Source organism: Sinohyriopsis cumingii, chromosome 11, assembly GCF_028554795.1.
Source record: "Sinohyriopsis cumingii isolate HCF-2022 chromosome 11, ASM2855479v2, whole genome shotgun sequence".
Classification (NCBI taxonomy): Eukaryota; Metazoa; Mollusca; class Bivalvia; order Unionida; family Unionidae; genus Sinohyriopsis; species Sinohyriopsis cumingii.
This window is the reverse complement of record NC_142971.1, coordinates 91287888-91308152: the sequence shown is the minus strand read 5'-3', so window position 1 is coordinate 91308152 and position 20265 is coordinate 91287888. Positions and strand designations below refer to the sequence as shown.

Genomic DNA, 20265 nt, shown 5'->3' with positions numbered 1-20265 from the left:
ACCGCTGCACCAAGTCCGATGAATATTTTGTAACGTATGTGTGTCAACGCTGTTAAATACCGCGAGAACGTTACAGTTATCTCTGATCACTTTCGGAATTTGTGTATACCGTTGAGTTACATAAATCACATCGGTGTTTTTATGCCTGCCATGTGAAAATATCCTGGCAGGGTTTGATTGTTTGTCCAGCATGATATCATCGTACACGACTAAATTATTCATACTCCCATCAATATCATCGATACTCGGTGCTTCATTGATATCAGTTATAAAAATCAATAACATCTTCGTGAAAATCACTTTGATTTTCCATTATCGATTTTGCACTTTCGTTAAAATCTTTTAACACACTGTAGCATCGCTGGTCGTCCACTGACGGGGCTATCAAATATAATTTATCCCACTTCATCCACTTCATTATTAAATTAAGTAACAACTGTGTCTTACCCGACCCAGATGGACCTATAATAATCATTCGAATAGAATTTGGTAGCACTGAGTTATGTTTGATTGGCTCTCGTCGCTTTGACGCAGAAAAGTCAGTGATCTCCATTAGATATATCATAAAATAAATATGAATTTATATTGTGTGAAATGTCGAGCACATACCCCAACTACGGATACAACAACAATTACAACAAAAAATAATCGACAAGCGCTTACAGGCAAGTGTGAACGATGTGGCACAAAAAAATGTAGATTTATTAAAAAAAAACAGAGGTAATATCGCAGCCAAGTTAACAGCACTGCCAGGGGCTCCGTGGGCTAAATATCCAGGAGAAAAACATCTTCCAGGATATAATTACTGTGGTCCAGGAACCCGACTTGATATCAGACTTGATGCTCAGGATCAGCCAAAACCAGGTGAGTATCCAATAAACGCTATTGATAAGGTGTGTCATGCTCATGATGTAGCTTACTGAAGCAAGGATTTGCAACAGCGCCATCTCGCGGACGTGAAATTAATTCATGCGTTAAATGTCATTCCTGATAAATCTTTCAAGGACAGGCTAGCATCCTGGTTGATAAAAACTGCAATGAAATCTAAACTTGTATTAGGCGCTGGTAATTAATTATAATGGAGTCGATTTATTATTCCCCAAGCGGATACTGGAGAGATAACGCAGCAATTAGTAAACTCGCTGAAGCAGCAAAAGTTACAGCAGTTACTGCCAAAAATTGGTTATCCCGACAGGCAATATGGCACATTTATCTACCGTGCCCTAAACAAATTCACTTCGCGCATTTCGATGTTAGTGTACCAAATGAGGTTCATCAAGCTGATATATTATTTCTGCCACATGATACTATCCGAAGACGCACATACAAGTACGCGTTAACCATAGTTGATGTTGCCAGTAGATACAAAGATGCTGAACCGTTAACAACTAAAACAGCATCTGAGGTTGCTTCTGCGTTTGAAAGAATTTATCGGTGAGGACCTCTATGATGGCCAAATTTATTACAAGCTGATCCTGGCAAAGAATTTCAAGGTGCAGTATCATCGTTGATGAAACAACATAATGTCACCATACGACGAGGACACACTGAAATTCACCGTGATCAGGCAATTGTTGAGCGATTCAATCGAACACTTGCTGAGCAGTTATTTGGATATCAAAAGGCGAGGGAATTTATTCAGGATACAAGATCGCACGAATGGGTTGCAAGATTACCAGGTGTGATAACTGCGCTAAATAATGAAATAACTCGAACAACCAACATGATACCTGCCATCGTGATCACGAAAAAAAATATACCACTACAATGAAAGAAAAACAGCAAATACTGGGTAATGTCACAGTCAGATATTTATATGAACCAGGTGAACTTGAAGGTGGTAAACGAAGAGCGACTGATCCCATTTGGAGTGTTACCACACATAAGATATCCACTGTGACAAGATCCACTGGCAGACCAGCAATCTATAGATTAGATTCAACTGCTCCTCAACGTGGATTCACCCGTGAGCAACTTCAGGTAATTCCCGAGGATACACAATTGCCGCCAAAATCACTGAAGTGATTTTGATCACTTAACTAGCGCTGGCACCCCGACGTCGATAACACTCAAGACAGGTCAACATGACATTATCACGTGTATGACCACGACTGTTATCTTTTCTGTCTACGGTAAATTGTCTTGAATTTTTATTCGAATACTGCCATAGCATTATACAATTACAGTTCGCACAGTGATTATTCTGTTGTTGTTTCAACGTGTTAATAAATTCAACATCAAGATCAAAATTGCGATTATTTTTTTTGTCACTCTGTTTGTAACCGGCGAGTTTTTTTCTTATTACATCACCATCGCTGTTGTTTTCATTATTAATTTTATCAGCGTTTGATTCATTCAAGACAATCCTTCGCAGCTGAGATATTCTTCTGACTCTGGACACAGCCAAGTAGACTAAGTTCGACCATTCGATTCGATCATCAACGATCCAGACAGTTGTATTAGAGATAGTCAGTCCTTGAGAACAATGAATGGTCATTGCGTATCCTAGCGTCCACGGGGATTTATTCATTTTTAGTGCATCCGCGACAGCATCGATGTCAACTAACACAATATCATTCAATACTAAATTCTGTTTCTCTGTCTTTCCTGGAATATCAACATCTATATTTTGTAACCGCGTATCAGCTGGTCTATAACATAACGGCGTTGGCAGCATTGGAAACTTTTCTTGTTGTAATTGAAATAGCTGTTGTTGAAGTGTGTCTCTGACTATCTTTCTACTCGCCACTATCAAATCGTCTGGTTTCCACACGCGTAAAAAGTCACTCATTGAAGTTTCAGGAATCATCTTGCGCATAATTTCACATTGAATTTTATTCGGTTGTAGCCTGATTAATGTTTTAAATTCTTTCAATGTTGCATCAAGTGCTCGGTAATCATCAGACACTTCTTCGTAATAATCAACAAAATTCCTCAGCCAATCATGCGGAGATGCGCCGACAAACAGAGGTGGTTGACCGTGATCGCCGCACATAATCACTGCAGTATTTTTCGTTAACAGCCAATCAAGAAATGTTTTTAACATTTCCAGCGGCACCGTACATATCTCATCCCAAATTATTATATCATTGATATATTTTGTTCCCATTCGATCTGACGTCCACACACCGCCGCTATATTTGAAAAAGCTGTGATAAGTACAAGAATTGACTCCTCGCTGTTTCATCTCCCTGGCAAGCCTGTGTGTAGGTGTTAGCACAATCATATCTGATTTTCCAAATAATTCAATCGCTCGAGTTGTTTTACCAGACCCGCCCAGCCTGTTCAAATAAACAGTTTTGTGTCTGGTGACTGGATCATATACAGACGGTGCGGAAGATATTTCTGGCATCTCGGATTTATAATAATTATCCTCTATTGCAACATCAGCGGATTCACAATACTCGTGTAACATCTCCGCTTTTATTCTCCACGAACTCCATTCATCTCCGCCGCAGAATTTCATTATATCTATCAGTGATTCTGAATATTTTTTATCAATATAAAATGAATCTGTTGCAACTCTGACTGCGGTGTCAGGAAATCGATTTACCATCGATAACAAATTTATAGAAACATAAGCCAGCACTGAAGATCTCAAATGTGTGTATTGAGGCGATTCTCCGTCGATATAACTTACAATTGTGCCCAACTTTTTCCCGTCGGACAAGAACACATCCTCCCGATTACAAAATATGTCTCTGGCAACCGCGTTGGCGATTATAAAATCCAATTCAGCTTCATCGATAATCAACCGCGAGTGATGCATTTTATGATCAAATGCTGCACCCTGAGTAAATTTACCGATTAATCTTCGTCCGAGATCTTTCGCTGTACTTTCACTGTTTTTGAGTTTAATCTTGAGAATTTCAGGAGCTCCTTCGCAGATAGCATCAAGAGGAGTTTCTGGACGTGCTTGTGTCCATTCTTCGATAACTTCTTCGAGGGTAACATGCTCCGGTGTTGGTAACCAAACTGAGGTCTGCGGTTGATAACATATGATTGCTTCACTGACGGTCAACGATACCAGTATTCCGCTGTCAAGCATATATCGCAATAACATTATTGGTACCCAGCGCTTTTCGACGAAGTGTCTGCCAAACCAAACATAACAAATCTGATGAAGCCCCGTAGCAAATTCAAACGAAGTCACATGAGCAAATCCTGTCAGGTCAACGTCGGGTAAACTGCCGTTTACGGCGACTTGTGTCATTGAATTCGTGGGGTGTCCGAATCGCTTAAAGTATTCGCGGCACTCGCCGTTCCCGAGAAAGCTTCCTGGGTAGCAAGCAATCATATCCACGGAAATCATATCCCGGTAGTCATATCGGGTATTCCATAACCTGCCGTGTCCATACTCGACACAACTCAACTGTATATCTGAAAGAAACTGACTTCGGGTTGGTCTCCACGAATTTCTTTCTCTGGCGGCGTGAGCGGCAACACTTGGAACTGTAAAACAATTAACCAATAATGCTCAGTGTTGTCGTTGGAAACACTTTGTGTTTCAATGCTAGCATTTCTCACATATTGTTCTGCGAGTTTTTTCATTTGTTGTTGCAACGACTCCGTCCGGTATAATTCCCTGTTGGGTTTTACAAATTGATCATACTCGGAATCTTCGGAACTCCTAAATAACCACACCGACACAGGGTCGGTTTTACTCAACGTGTAAATAGCATCAAATATATTCCCGCGATAAAATTTGACAACACGGTCTCGTGGAAATATTGTAACCGCATCAGTCCAGGCATGAGAGTTATGATCAATAATTTCAATTGGTGTTCCTGATTTTTTATAATGCTTCGAATTATATAATATTTCCCCGGTAAGTGTTTTTATTGTTATTGAACATTTTAATTTACTTGATAGCGCAGCAACATCATTTATTGATGCACAGTATCCTTAACCGATTCAGCCCAGGTTGTTATTTTTTCACGTCGCAGATCGGTTAAACCGTTTCCTCGTTTTGCGTTTTTAAAATGTTCCATTACTCGTTCAGCTACACAATTCAGCGTTGAAAATCGCATTGAGGCGAGTTTATCAATTTTTGGTTTTTTTACCGGATATATTCCATAAATGACTGCGGTTACAGGATACGCTCGAGCGTAATATGGTTTATCAATCCCGGTCAGCATTCCTGGTTTACAGCCACTACTTAACAGAATTGTCTTTCCGTTAGCAAGAACAGGGTCGAGTTTGTCACGGATAATCCATTCATCGGAATCTGTTTGCACAATAAATTTTATTCTGAAAAAATATTTCTTAATACGTCCATCAGCAAGATAATCAATAATTGTTTTTGCACGGGCATCAGTCATTGTAGCATCGATGATGACCTCATCACCGAAGAAGAGTTCGTCAATGATATTGACTGAGTCAACGTCGCGGATAATTTTAAATGACGACCATACATGAGAAGCGCCGTCGTCGCGGAATTCTTTTTTACCCTCGTTGATAATATTAAACAGATCAGTTAGATACCGTCATCATGAGTCTTTGTTTAGCCTGTCAAGATCGAATCTCCCAGCGCCAAATAAACCCTTCATATTATATTTAAGACAAATATTTAAATACGAAATATTATATATACAAATGAATAACTGCAAGTGGTTAAAAGTTGGATCCATAACAGTCTGTGGTAAGCCTTGCAGGAAGGAATTCTGCGGTGAACACATACAAAGCATCAAACGAGGAAGCACAGGACCTATTCCCTGCCTGCGATGTGGCATTGGCGTCAGGGGTAAAACACAATTATGTGCGGGATGCGGGGGGAAACGATACCGGAAACTCAAGCAATATTACAATTAAAAAAATAACGGAGACGTGCTAAAATCCGAGAGTGATTATATAACTAGGTTTTCAGACAAATTATAAATTAGACAAATATATTATTATATAAATGAGCCAAGAATTTGTCCCACATCCCACAATCAAGAATTACGAAGCATCTCGCGAGGGAATAGTGAGACATCACAGATTGAAAAAACCAGTTGGTTATGTTAATAATGCTGGTTATTTAATACTTATGTTGGAAAAAAAACTCTTCTTATTCACAGGGTTGTGTACGAGTGTTTCCGTGGACAGATCAAAGACGGTCTTGTAATTGATCACATTGATGGTAATAAACTTAATAATAATTTATCCAATTTGAGGGTTGTGACGCAGAGCGAAAATTGTAGGGCTGGGAATACTGGGGGGAAGAGAAAGTCTAGGGCAGTTATATCTATAAATTTAAATACAAAAGAAGAAATAACATTTCGCTCAATGACCTCAGCTGGCAAGTATTTCGGTATTTGTGTACCCTCAGTACGAAAAGTCGCAGAAAAAATAACCAAATCAGCTCGGTCAAAAAAGTATAATAATCAGAGGATCATATTTTCTTATGTAGATAACTCTGCAACAACTGTGTGAAAATCCTTCGTCGTTGAAGTCAATTATTTCCCCGCTGTCACCTTGACAGTAGCGCTATAACACTCTACAGGTAACAGCAGACGATTTTCTGCACAAGGAAGTAAATAACTTCCCTTGTTTTTATCCCCCTGTCCTTGACAGGGACAGCGTCAAGAATGATTTTATCTTCTGGATTTTATCAGGCAAACGCGTATTTATCTTTTTTTTTTACAGACAATATCGCTATTTTATTACACTTGTTCGGGTTTATGGTACATCTGTGGTTTTTTCGCGATCATATTTAAGAAAATACGTTTTAAACAAATCACGCTGAGCTATTTCTGAACTTTCAAGTATCAGTCAGTTTATATACAATATCGTCCCGATACCATATTGGGGTTTCGAAACCCAACGAAGTTGCACAACTTTCTCCGTTATCGCCCCGTTCCGGGGTAACCTTTTACCCCAAAACAGGGTTGATTTCAGGGGTGGGTGTGCAACTTTGTTGGACGTAGAATTATAACCCCGCATCATGTTTGTACCGTCCTTAGGATAAGTTAGAATTTAGTTATATGTTTGTACCGTCCTAGGATAAGTTAGAATTAAGTTATATGTTTGTACCATCCTAGAATAAGTTATATATGCAACTGTAAATATTGTAAATAACAACTGCTGTAAATATGCTTCTACTGCTGTAAATATGCTTCTACTGTAAATACAACTGCTGTAAATATGCTTCTACTGTAAATATTGTAAATACTATGTGTTTGTGCCGTCTTAAGATAAGTTAGAATTAAGTTATATGTTTGTACCGTCCCTAGGATAAGTTAATGTTATTTGTTGTCCCCATATGAGCCTTGCTAGGATATCAAATGGTAAGCTAGGAGGTTCACAAATGGGGAATGTCTCGTCGTTCGCAAACACACCCTCTGGGCTTTCTAGACTGTTATTTGGCAGTTTAGGAGCTCATATGGGGGTCGTGTTTCCGCTCCCTCCTGAGTTTGGTAGGTTATCATATGATAAGCTAGAAACTCAAAGGAGATGTGATGTTTTTTTATTTTAAATATATAAAAATATATATAAATATGAATCGAGAAAATATCAATAATGTGATTGATGCTATTAAAAAATTAGAAAAACAAGGATTTAATATATTACTAAATGTTGAAATTATTCTGTCTGATTTTGAATCATTATATGAAGCTAAATGTGCAGGGCGTTATATTCTTCCTGCTCAATATCGATTCATAAAGATGATTCAAAATAATTTGTATAAATCGCTAGCCAGCGTAGCGGAGGCACAAATAAATGAATTTGTTCCACTGTCTCGTGCAATCGAAAAGATCAGGCTGGCACTGGCAGCTGAGTATGAAACAAAGAAGATAATAAATAATCGGGTCAGAAAATTGAAACATTGTATGTCCGCTGATGAAGTCAAGGATGAAAATCCAGAGAATTTTGAAGTCAATGATAGCTTCGTCACGGATGACGAAGTCATTCACGAGGAAGTAAATACCTCACCTTGATTGCATTTTACTTGGAAGTGAAATCCTTGACAGTGTCAAGGAAGTAAAAAAAAAGTAATATTTTTTTTACTGTGTAAATTATGCAACTGTCCGATTTCGTTGATTTTCATAGCAAAATACCTCTATGAATCTGTGACTTTGGTCTGTTGCAGAAAAATACTATAAGAAAAAATAAAATCCCGCAGAGGAAATAATTATTATATGAAATTTATACAAACTGCACGATTTCACTGGTTTTTACTAGCAATTGCCGTAAAAAAAATCAGCACTTTGGATGATTTCGTTTATTTTCATAGCAAAATACCCTATCAAATCCGTGACTTTGGTCTGTTTTGTTAATTTTTACTAGCAAATACCCCATCAAATCCGTGACTTTGGTCTGTTTTGTTAATTTTTACTAGCAAATACCCTATCAAAACCAGGAAAATGGTCAGTGGTGAAAAAATCATATAATAAAATTATTGCAATTGTCCGCGGTTGTTGATTTTCACAGCGAAAATTGTCAGTGAAAAAAATTATATTATACTAAACTTCTGCAACTTTCCGATTTCGTTGATTTTTATAGCAAATACCGTAAAAAAATCAGCACCGTGGACTGTTTTGTTAATTTTCACCGGTAATTACCGTAAAAAAATCAGCACTTTGGACTGTTTTGTTAATTTTCACCGGCAATTACCGTAAAAAAATCAGCACTTTGGACTGTTTTGTTAATTTTTACTAGCATTTACCCTATCAGAATGATCACTTTGGACTGTTTTGTTAATTTTCATAGCAAAATACCGTTATTAATCAGCGAAATTGTCAGTGGTAAAAAAAATATATATAAAGTAAAATATTTTCAAAGGATGGAAATGTCAAAGACATTTTTAAAAATCCTAAAGGATTTTCACTGCAGTATCTTATCAAGATGATCCCGTGAAATGCACGAGTGAACAACATTGAGGATTTGGTCTGCGTCACAAGTAATCATCGTGATATTGTTTTCGCGGAATTGCTTCAGCTGAAATTCTGTCAGTAAAAAATCATCAATGCCGTACTTATCGATGATTATTTTAACATAGCCCGGGAAATGATTTCCGGTAAATAATTTTCGGATGAATTCTTCAAGCGCGCGCTTGTCAACGATGGAACATTTCACGTGCTGACACATTTGCTATGTTATTCGCGTTCATTTAATATAATTTATTACGCCAGTGCTGTCGCTGATGGTGATGTCGCTGATGGTGCTATCATCATCGTCGTTGTCACTGTCAATAAAATCACTGTCAGAGACATCTTCATCACTGACAACAAAATCACTGTCAGAGACATCTTCGTCATCATCATACTTCTGGTAATTCGAAGATTTTTTGGACATTATTATGATATGATATTATTAATTGAAAGTCTTAGGATTTCACCAGCAAATTAATACTAATAGTTTCACCTCGTAGGTCCAAAAGTCTACCCTGTTGGTCAGTGACTTTAAAATTTATCCTTGTCAGCGTCGGGTTATGACACCGTAGAAATACTGGATTGATTGGCTCTTGCACAATCAAAAATCCAGGTGGTTCTTCAGGAGTAAATGAATACAATATAAACCCTTGCTGGGCTTGATTTGATATTGTTGTGTCTATGTTGTAACTACCGTCGATTACGTCACACACAAGATTGACCGCGACGACATCAGTGATATTTACTACGCCTGGAGAAATATGTCTGCCATCGCTCACTGTGGAATTGTCAACGCTGAGGATAACGGGTTGTGGTAATATTCGCTTGTTGTACGCGGCAAGAATATCCGGGAAGTATTCATTGATGACATCAGTGACGTGTTTTCGTAAGATGACCGGGGAAACGTATCCTGGAAATTTATAATTTGCAAGTTCATCTTCGCTGATTTTAAGTTTATCTAATGCTTCTCGGAGAGCACATAGACCTTTTTCGTTTTTTATTTTTTCCACAAGATATGCTAATCTATTATGATCTAATAATTCATGCCGATCAAGGGACGACTTCAGTCTTGCTACCTCTTCTTCATCTCTTTTTATTTCGGCTTTTTCGTACTTGATCGCATCAACTATGCTTTTAACTGCTCTGCTGTTCAAAGTGTCCATGTAATTTGCGATTTTATTTAATTTTTTGATTTCGCTGATGATATCATCACAGGAACCTGTTATGTCACTGATATGTGATTGAAAGCGCGAACGTAAAATCTTTAGTCGTTGATTGTGCAATTCACGATAATAATTAAATAATTCAATAAGCTCCTCCTTCGAATAAAAAGTATATACACCGATCACACTGTATATCACCTCCCAGCCGATTCTCCCACGCGCATAAGTAAATTCAAATCCTGGGTTATAACCAGTTATATAAGTTATTGCCGGGATGATACGTTTATCTTCTTTTTCAACCTCCTCCGGGGAATAATGTTCTTTCCCTTCGTCAGTGATATAATCGGACTTTTCGGGTGCAGGTGGTGGTGGTATCGCTGGTGGTTTTTCTGGCCATCCTAATACTGTTCTGATTGAACTGTTATAAATGTCTACGTGGTAACCCGGTGTTGAGATTTCGATGATCGCTGACAACGTTGGCTCGTGTGCGATTATTGATATTTTTTATTCTTTTCCGGTGACACGCTTCATTTGACGCTGTATTTCTTTGTTGATTTCTTCTACCTGATAAGACCCTGTTGGTAAATAAATGACGTTCCAATCTGGTATGCCGTCAGTGCCATCGGCACCAGGTTTATTCTGATACGAAAATACAAATGAGTTATTCAGCGATTGTCCGTGAAATGATCTCGACCTGATATTGGGCCAACTGTGATATACTCGTAATTGTGCCAACGCGATTTCTTTTACTGGAATTGCAGTTGGAAAATTAATATTAAACTCTGGTTGCGTCGAAGATATTGTTATCATTGATGTTTTTACCGTAGTTGTGTTCGCGGCTATCTCTTGAAGTATCTCCGTCATTATTTATCTTCCTTTATTTTCAAATTAAAATTCTTTGTGTGCTCGTAATCGTTGTATGCTGCTGCGAGCAGCGTGAATTCGGAATCGGATATAACTGTATCGTCAAGGCTGGATGATATCAACGAGGACAATTTCGAGTAGGTGCTTGTGGCCGCGTTGTTTAACTTTTCATACTCGTGTAATTTCGTTAGCGTGCACGAGGATATTTTTTTGCAATTATATTAGCAACTCCTGCAATCGTCGTTGATGCTGAAATTGTGATTGTAATCGCGATTGCAGTTGTCACTGGTGTCAGCACTGATAATAACACACCCGTGGATGCAACTACCGCGGATACCGAATACACTATTGTGTCTAATACAGTTACACGCCGTTTGTATTTTTTTATCTTTGTTGCGCTTTTGTCAATAGTGTTTTTTAACTCTGACTGCCATTCGCGTACCTGATCATACCTATATTGCTGAGCATCTAATGTTGTCGTTGATGCTGATTTCATTTTATTATTTTACGCGGTAACCAATTGAGGTGTTTCTGCGACGAATTCCAAACACCACCAGTAGGATGTTGCGGTTAATTTCTTGTCTGCGGCTTCAAGTATAAATATTTCTTCGGTTCCGCTGTTTAGTATTACAGTTACAACCCCCGAATACTTATCGGTGGAATGTCTCCAGGGATATGTTGTGAAGATTTCAAATTTAGCAGCAGAAAACACAGACAGTCTATACACGCCAGTGGCTGTTGCTGTATATTTGATAGTATTATTTTGTCGGGACCATGTTGCGAATCCCGATGATACTGTGAATACGATGTTGGTGATATGCCCGGGGTAACTCCAGTGGGGACTTTAATCAGACTGGTTTTGTTAACGATCTCAGGAATTCCCGCTACGATGTTTTGCTGTGTTTGTTTGATCGTGTTAATGTTATTTTCTATCAACGTGATTTGATCTGAAAAACTTTTTTCTGTTCTGACTACACCTAACCGGGTATTAATCTTGTTGATGTCGTTGGCGTTATTAGTAAGATTTGGTATGATTTCAGAAAGTTTCATGTCGATGACCGGAGGAACCCCAAAGAACTTATCCACGGCCTCATCAGTTTTTGCGAAGTTTCTTTGAAGTCTTGTAAACGCGCCCACGTGAACATCATACTCTGCCCGCAACGTGGTTAGTTTACCGTCAACGGTGTCTACATATTGTTTGTTTGCGGCATCTTCGGGACCTTCCGGATCTCTTAAAACGGTTATTCTATTTCCGTTCATGCTGAGTTCACCTGTCATTGTATCACCGGTCTTCGCTACACGTTCCCCTGCGGCTTTTCGTGCATCATCTCGAAGCGCCGCGATTGATATCAGTGAATCTCTGATTCTGCCGCTGTCAGTGAATACAACTATGTTGTCCGTGGTAGCTCCAATAACCCTGCGAATTATGTCATTCCACCTAATGTTACTGGTTTTTAGTTTGCCGTGCCTGTCCTGAAAAATAACAACCTCATCTGGGTCTATCCCGGTTAACGTTAAAAGATTATCAATTTCATCTTAGGTCGCATACTTTGATAAATCGATATCTTTTTTTTCTTCCTTGGTTCTGCTTGATCTTCTGTAAATATCTACCATTATTAGTTATGGGGTTGTTTAAATTTGGAAATTACATCTGTGGTGTATTCATGCATGACTTTGTGCGGAGCAATTTTTGGGTGTTTTGTTATCGTGGCAAGAACGTTTAAAACCTCCTGACCACAAATGGGAGGATCAATCAGTGTTTGTGTTGGTAACGTTGACTGCCAAACTGGAATGTTGGAAAATCTGCGAATATACCTGAAAAACTCAACTGGCGGTGCTAAACCGTACGAGTCAAAATAGATAATTCCACGTGGATCGATCGCGTAAGCAACCCAGTGAGTTCCAGGACCTTCTTTGTTGTCGAGATTAATAATTCCAGTTTCTGTGCTATTCGGTCGTGCTGGTAATTCATCTCGCATAAATACACCTCTAAAATTCTTTATACGTAATTGCTTAACAGCATCAAGTAAATCAAAGTTGCTTGCCGGAAGCGTTTTTAAAACCGTTTTGGATACCATGATGCCGGAGTTCCTGGGAGTCTGAGACCGCGGCCTGTTTTTTTATATCCTGATATGATTTAGGTATTCGTTGCATCAAAGAAGCAAACTTACCAAGTGGACCTCCTACGTTGTGCCGACTTATTGCATCAGCAGCAGCACTGAGTATTGGGATAAGTGCTTTTTGACCTCCTCTAGCAGCAAGCAACGGTCCCGCTAGGAGTGGTGCTAATATATTTCCTCCTTGTTTGTTATATCCTTTTCCGACCGCTTTCTTAAGTGCCATTCCTGCTGCGGTTCCAACTGCACCTAACGCTGCTGCCTTTGCTGCTGCGGCTGTTGCTGGTGCTAGTGTTGCGGCAAGTATTGGAATGAGTGGAAATATTCCACCGGACTTAACCATGTCACGGACAGCTGTGGCAGTAAAATCAAGTCTGATTACCTTTCCTGCTGTTCTGGCTTTGTTGATTTGATTAAGCTGTGTTTGAGTAACCGATAATTTATTTTGACCACCACTAAGTTGTCCGTGTTTAAGTGTTATTGACATTCCTGACGCTGATGCTTGCTTTGATTTTAGTTTGTTAGTCTGACCAGGGGTCAGAGCGATGTTAGCGTGATGATATGACATTTTATTTAATACGATGTTGATCTAATTGCGTTATATTTTCGGAAACCCTATAGGTTTTCTACTGGGGCATCGATGACTCTCATTCGGCCGCCAGCACCTTCAAGCAACATTGCTTTATCGGAAAGTATAACCGCGACGGATCTGTAATTAGGTATATCTACTATATTTCTGTTTACGATAGCCCTGAAGTGAATATCAACGACAGACTGTCTGGTTAAATCAAGATGCTCCAGCGAGAAGTAATAGATTGGATAATGAGATGTAAAATCCAATTGTGATATTTGCAAACCAGTGTCGATATTTAAATCACGCGCTAGATATTTCGTCAATTGTTGATATGCATGTGCAACATGGTTGTTATCAAAATTTAGCATTATGTTCTCGGATGGTTCTTGATGTCCGTTTATTTTCAGAGAAACGTCAGTGACACCAAGTTGATCAAATATCATATGTGAATGTGTTTGATCATTTAATCGTGCAACACTCTGAAAAACAATGAAAATATGTCGCGGCGCAGCAACCCCCTGCTGTGTTGCTATATTCCACGTGAATAAACCATTGACGGTACTTTGAATACTATCTGTGGTTGTTGTGAGCCACGATAGCAGCATTTTACCACCTTGATCCATAAAAGAAAGCAGTCGCTGTTCTTCGGCGATTGCAGGAGTCATTACCGGCATCCACAGTGATAGTATTGTTATGTTTACCTTACCAGTGTCACAAGCACCAGCACCAGCTTCTCGCCATAGCGCATCATTGTCATCGCCGTTTCTAACAAGCACAACTGTATGTTTTGCTCCGAAAATTACCTTTCTGACATCTCTGCAAAATCCAAAGATAAGTGACAGCGGAATGGAACATGAAAATCTTCTACGATTACCTTTTAACATTTGTCTACGTGTATGAAAACCTAAATTGTGATTTGCATTTAAACTTAATACTGCAGGTGTTTCCGCAGTACCAGCTGCGTTTCTCACATTACCTATAGTTACAGAATTTGGTTCGGGATGATCAGAATTATCCTTGGCAAACATCATTGATGGACCAGATGATCTTGTATAATCATCAGAATATCTTGCTAGACCAATTATTGTTGTAGCAACATCGACATCCTTCTGAATTGCTTCAATATTTTTTCCATCAATCATGTAGATAGCACTATCAAACAAGGCCATGATTCCGTTGTTGACAAAACCAACTTTAAATCCATCCGCGTAGTTTGTACCATCTAATGCTTTTACAATTTCCCCTTCTACTTCAATAAACGCTTCAGCGGGCAGGAAATATCTACTTGTATCTTGAACCTGAAGTTCAATTCGTCCTCGTTTATTTGGTTCTCGTGTGTCATAAGAATAATACTGATAATCACGCACTGATTCATTTTTAAGGACCGGTTCGTCTATGTCGAATGCTGGGTCGGATTCCCGTTTAAACATTTTATTATAGAAGTTATCGTCTAAAACGAAGACCACTTCCCACAATCAAACTTGTATTCATTTGTTCAGGATTTATCCCTTGATTCATCAAGGCCGCTAGTTTTTGATTTGCGGCTTCATTTATTACTTTGCCAACATTTGCTGGCATTTCTGCGGTGGCTGGTAATTTTACCGGCGGAGGTTTTCTATGTATCAGTTGTGCTAGTCTGTCCTTGATTGCCGTGAATGCTTTACCGGCAGCGCTACCAACAGCGCCAATAGCTTTATCTTTAACAACATCAATGGCTTTCATCGATAATTGTTTTGCGATCGGTATTGCTTTAGGTGCCATTCTCGCAAATAAACCCTTGACAACATCGCCAAAGCCATTTCCATAAGTCATTCTGTATACAGGTACTCGTGAATTTACCACCCTGACCATGACTGGTCTACAATGAGAATTGTGTACTATCATGCTATTTAATTGTTATTTCTCTAATCGTCAATGAGCTCATCAATAAGTTCCCGATAGATGTGAGTATCCATGATGCCGCCGCGAAATAGTCGCTGACAGATATCAGCTGCTTCATTAATTATTTCTGGTGAGTTATTTCCGGCATGCCTTCCTCCTAAGAGAACTTCTAGCTGTGATACATCATTGATGATATTATCAGGACAGGTAATGTGACCACCAAGACCACTACCTGTAGCTTCATATAAGTCAAGATCTTCGAAAACATCATCACCTTTTTCATCTGGACGCTTCTCCAATGGCGGTGCATAGGGAGGTGGAGGTCCTTGTCGTCTACTTTTGTCAAGTTTCTTTATTGCATTTAGAAGGGCTGAAAATTTTGAATCGTTAGATTTGACCGTTTTCTTGTCGTAGTATATACGATACGCCCATTTAGCAAAATTGTCATTAGTCGTGGACTCATATTTCTTGTTTAAAACTTTTTTTTTGCTATATAAACCAGCTAATATCACTTCAGGTAATTTTTCTTCTGGTGTGCTTTTAAGGACTTTAATAAAATCCGGATCAAATTTTGCAGTTAGTTCAACAATTTCCTTTGCTGCTTTGGGTGCAGCAGCTTTGGCGACTTCAGTACTTTCTTCAGCGGTGGGTGGAGGTTGAGCTACAACGGTGGGTGGAGGTTGAGCTGCAGCTATATCAGTTGGAAGCGTTTGTAAAATCTTTTCTGTTTGTTTGGTTCTTTTTGCAATCTTTTCAGTTTGCTCAGCAGTTTGTTTTAACACTGGAAGAATACCCTTTTTATCTCCCAATAAAGCTTCTTTGGTGACCGCCGCAGCCTTCTCAGTAGCTGTTGTTACAGGTTTAAATAATTGTTCTGCACCTGTTGCAAATTCAACTTGTGCTTGCTGCCGTGCTTGTAATTTTTCTCTGACACTATCACGAACAGGAAGAAATCTTTTTATTGCTTCTAGTCGCTCTCGAGCTAGTCTAGCAGAATGTGCTTCTCCAATGTTGGCCATTATTGTTAACTTAAATTTTTAATTCACAGCAGAAATCCTAAAATATTTACATGATGCAGCAGAGAGACTGAGCCCAAAAGTGTTTCGTCGACCGTCCCCCCCGTCAAGAAGTATTTTTATAGTGAGTTATATTTGTTGAAATAACTTCTCTTGGTCAGCAGAGAAAAGTTATTTATCATAGTTTTCTGAATAGAGGGTTTATTTTTGTGAAATAAGACCTTCTATCAGAAAAGTTTTCAATAGATGGTTCTGTTGGAACGAATAGTTGGTGGGCTCAGTCTCTCTGCTGCTAGCAGCTTTTTTAACCTTTAATACCGGTACTATCTTATGCATAGCTATTCTGGTTAGTGATGATGATTACATGGTCCAAAATGAAAAAATTATGAAGCTGAGTATAAAATCAACTGGAACTTAACACAAGCTACTCAAATGAGAGGAAATACATACAACCATACACCAATTACTTTCCAGTTCTTTTTAAACTACAAATCTGTAACAGTTAACACCTTTTCTGTTAATACCAAAATAAACCTACTAATGAGTTCACTGTGTAATACCCACCATTCTGATATTGCAAATGCTTGCTACCCTTGAGCTAAATCATATTTTGCATTCAGAGATTGCAAATGCTTGCTACCCTTGAGCAAAATCATATTTAACAATCATGAAACTTTTTCAGGTGTCAAAACATGTACACATTATGTGACTATATTTATTTATACTGTCGCCTTTCTGCCTTCCAACCAATTTATGAAGCCACTTACCTGTCGATGACATAGAAATTATTTCCATCATCTCCCTGATCAATAACATGTTCACCAGGTTCTACCTGTAAGTATATAGTTGTAGAGATTAGGGTATGATAATGATACCTCTGACATCATGATATCTTGATCTTCTCACCTGAATGAATATACAAGCTTAATATATTCGTAAAGAACAAATCAATACATAAAATATTATTTAAATCCTTCTGACATAAGGTTTGTTGAAATGAACTTCAATTAGGGTGAAATTATTGTTCAGCTTTGAAATTATCATCTATTTTTATTCCATTCTTAGAAAAAGCAAATTAAAACTAACAAAAATAGTCTTCTCGAGAAGACACAAACCCCTGGTTCCCCATTTATGTAAAGACTCCAAATGAATGTACCCTATGGTCCAGCATTCTCAAGTTCTACTTGTGATACTCCAGAACCTCCAATTTAAATACTACTACTTTTACAATTCAATGATGATAAAAATATTGAATGTAGTAAATTCTAAGTGTGAAAAGGCACATCCATGCAACTTGATTCAGATGATGAATGTATAAAAAGTTTGGCTGAAATATCCTGAAGCAGAACGGTTTGAAACTTATGCTTTAGATGCTAAAACATATATGGACAGACAAACATAAAGAACAGCAGACCTGTTGTTCACTATACATTGACACATTATATACTGAGGGATAAAAAAGGTGGCATTTTTTAAAAAAAATTCTTATCCCATTTTATCTCTTTTACAATACATTAAGAAGAAAAAAAGTATGTGTAATTAACTTACACAGTTGATAATACTTTTGACCAAATTTTGACAATTGTGGGATATTTATTGCAACATTCACCACTATGCGATCCAAGCATAAGAATCAATAAGCATGTGCATACATAGCAAATAGTTTCCTATGAGTATGGGTTAAATATTAGGATAATTATCTTGGTTTGAGTCAAGGACATTGTGTTTGCCACATTTTCTATTCTAAATTTGTCTGATTTAGATTTTTAACGTAGCTTTAACAATTTTCCAGTCATATCCCTATTATGTCTTCTGAGTTTGGCAGTTTACATTGATGTCCAGCAATGGGGCATCATGCCGCAGACATGTAGCATGATGTCCTGCCCAGTTACATTATCCTGAGACCAGACCAACCAGACCTAACACTAACCTCTTAACTCATTACCCCCTGGAGGTTTTTGTCATTTTTGCCTGAAATGCGAGTAGGAAACGCATGTTATGGGCTATTTCTGAATACATCATAATACATCAACTTCCAGGTGATTTTCCAATAACCTAATGCCTAGTTTTGTTAGAAACATTGTTTTTCATTGGCTATTTTGCTCGCTCATCATTTTCATATCGAGACCACTCTTTATTCTAAATGCCCATCATATCCTACTTTTTGCAAAGGTTCATCTGTTCATACTGGTCTGCCTTAGATCTGAGACCAAAAAGTCTAAAATCCAGACACAAAATCGAATTCCGACCATGGGCAAATATTGTGTGAGAAGAAAAAAAATCAGGTTAAAAAAATGAGGTTTTTCTATCTGTATTTTGTAGTGCAACTAGAACATCCAGATTATCTGGTATCATTGTAGAGCTAAATCTGTCTACCTTTCTATAATACCACCCATTTTAGTGCATCATACATGACCTTGACGTTACAGAGCTCAGCAGTAGGCTACTACCTCCTGCCACGTAAACTTGTTGCCAGGGGTTAATGAGTTAATGCTGAGCAACTAGGGAGGCAGTCGTTAGTACCATTTTTAAAAGTCTTTGGTATGACTCAGTCTGGATTCGAACCCATGACCTCCCGCTTCCAGGGCGGACACCCTAACCACTAGGCCACAGGAGTGGTCTAATTAGAAGTATTATTTTATTTTGTAAACATTAGGAAAATTAAAGTCATTTACCAAACGGTAATAATTGTTGGTTTTTTTTGTGCTATCTGAGACATGAGGTCAAATAGAAGACTATTTAATCTTGTTTTTCTAAAATTATTCATTTATGCTAAAATATCTGTTCATTTGGGCTGGAATTTTATTTATCAAAAATTATTTATAATGACCATCCTACATGTATCAGGATGACAAGTAATAACAAAATTTTCATAATGGCCACTGTTGCAACCATGCAAAAAAATATGTCTTCAAATTTGCTATGTTGGTGCTCAAGAATATCAGAGATGGTATAATAAACAGCAGTTTAAAATAAGTGGTCTTGTCTATGATTCTGGGAAATTACTTCTGACCAGATGTGTTGTGTGATGTGTTAACAGGTCAGTTGCCTGCTTGCCTTCACATTAATTTAGCACAATGCTGACTAAACTGCACCTCTTAACACATTAACCCCTCGTGATGATTTAACGGGGCAGGAGGTAGTAGCCTACTGCTGAGCTCTGTAGCATCATGTCATGCATGATACACTAAAGTGGGTGGTATTATAGAAAGGTAGACAGATGTAGCTCTACAATGATACCAAATAATCTGGATTATCTAGTTGCACTACAAACTACAGAGAGTAAAACCTCATTTTTTGGACCAGACTTTTCTTTACCCATAATTCACCCATGGTCGGTATCTGATTTTGTGTCTGGGTTTTAGACTTTTTGGTCTCAGATCTAAGGCAAACCAGTATGAACTGCAAACAGACAGATGAGCCTTTGCAAAAAGTAGGGTAAGATGGGCATTTGGAATAAAGAGTGGTCTCCATACAAAAATAATGGCTCCATTTAGCAACACACAAAAGAAGAAAAAAAAAAAGAACTCCAACTTTTACCCTTCTGCTCATGCACGAGTCAAATAGTCAATGAAAAACGATGTTTCTAACACAACTAGGCAGTATGTTATTGGAAGATCACATGGAAGTTGTTTTAGAATGTATTCAGAAATAGCTTTCAAAATGTGTTTCTACTCAAATTTTGGACGAAAACGACAAAAACCTCCAGGGGTTAATTGTTAAATTCTATTATTATAGATAGATGGAACAAATGTCTTGCATGATTTCATTCTACTGCTGGCCATGGTCTGCTGCTGT

General features: G+C 38.2%; 1 protein-coding gene across 1 annotated transcript in view; it reads right to left on the bottom strand.

Moving 5' to 3' along the window:
- LOC149788982 (cAMP-dependent protein kinase type II regulatory subunit-like) overlaps window positions 1–20265 on the bottom strand; it is a 246554-nt gene that overhangs the window by 78349 nt on the left and 147940 nt on the right. Inside the window, exon 6 of the mRNA XM_089975138.1 lies at window positions 17235–17299. Coding sequence (XP_089831264.1) covers window positions 17235–17299 — 65 coding nt within the window. The remainder of the gene's footprint in view (window positions 1–17234; window positions 17300–20265) is intronic.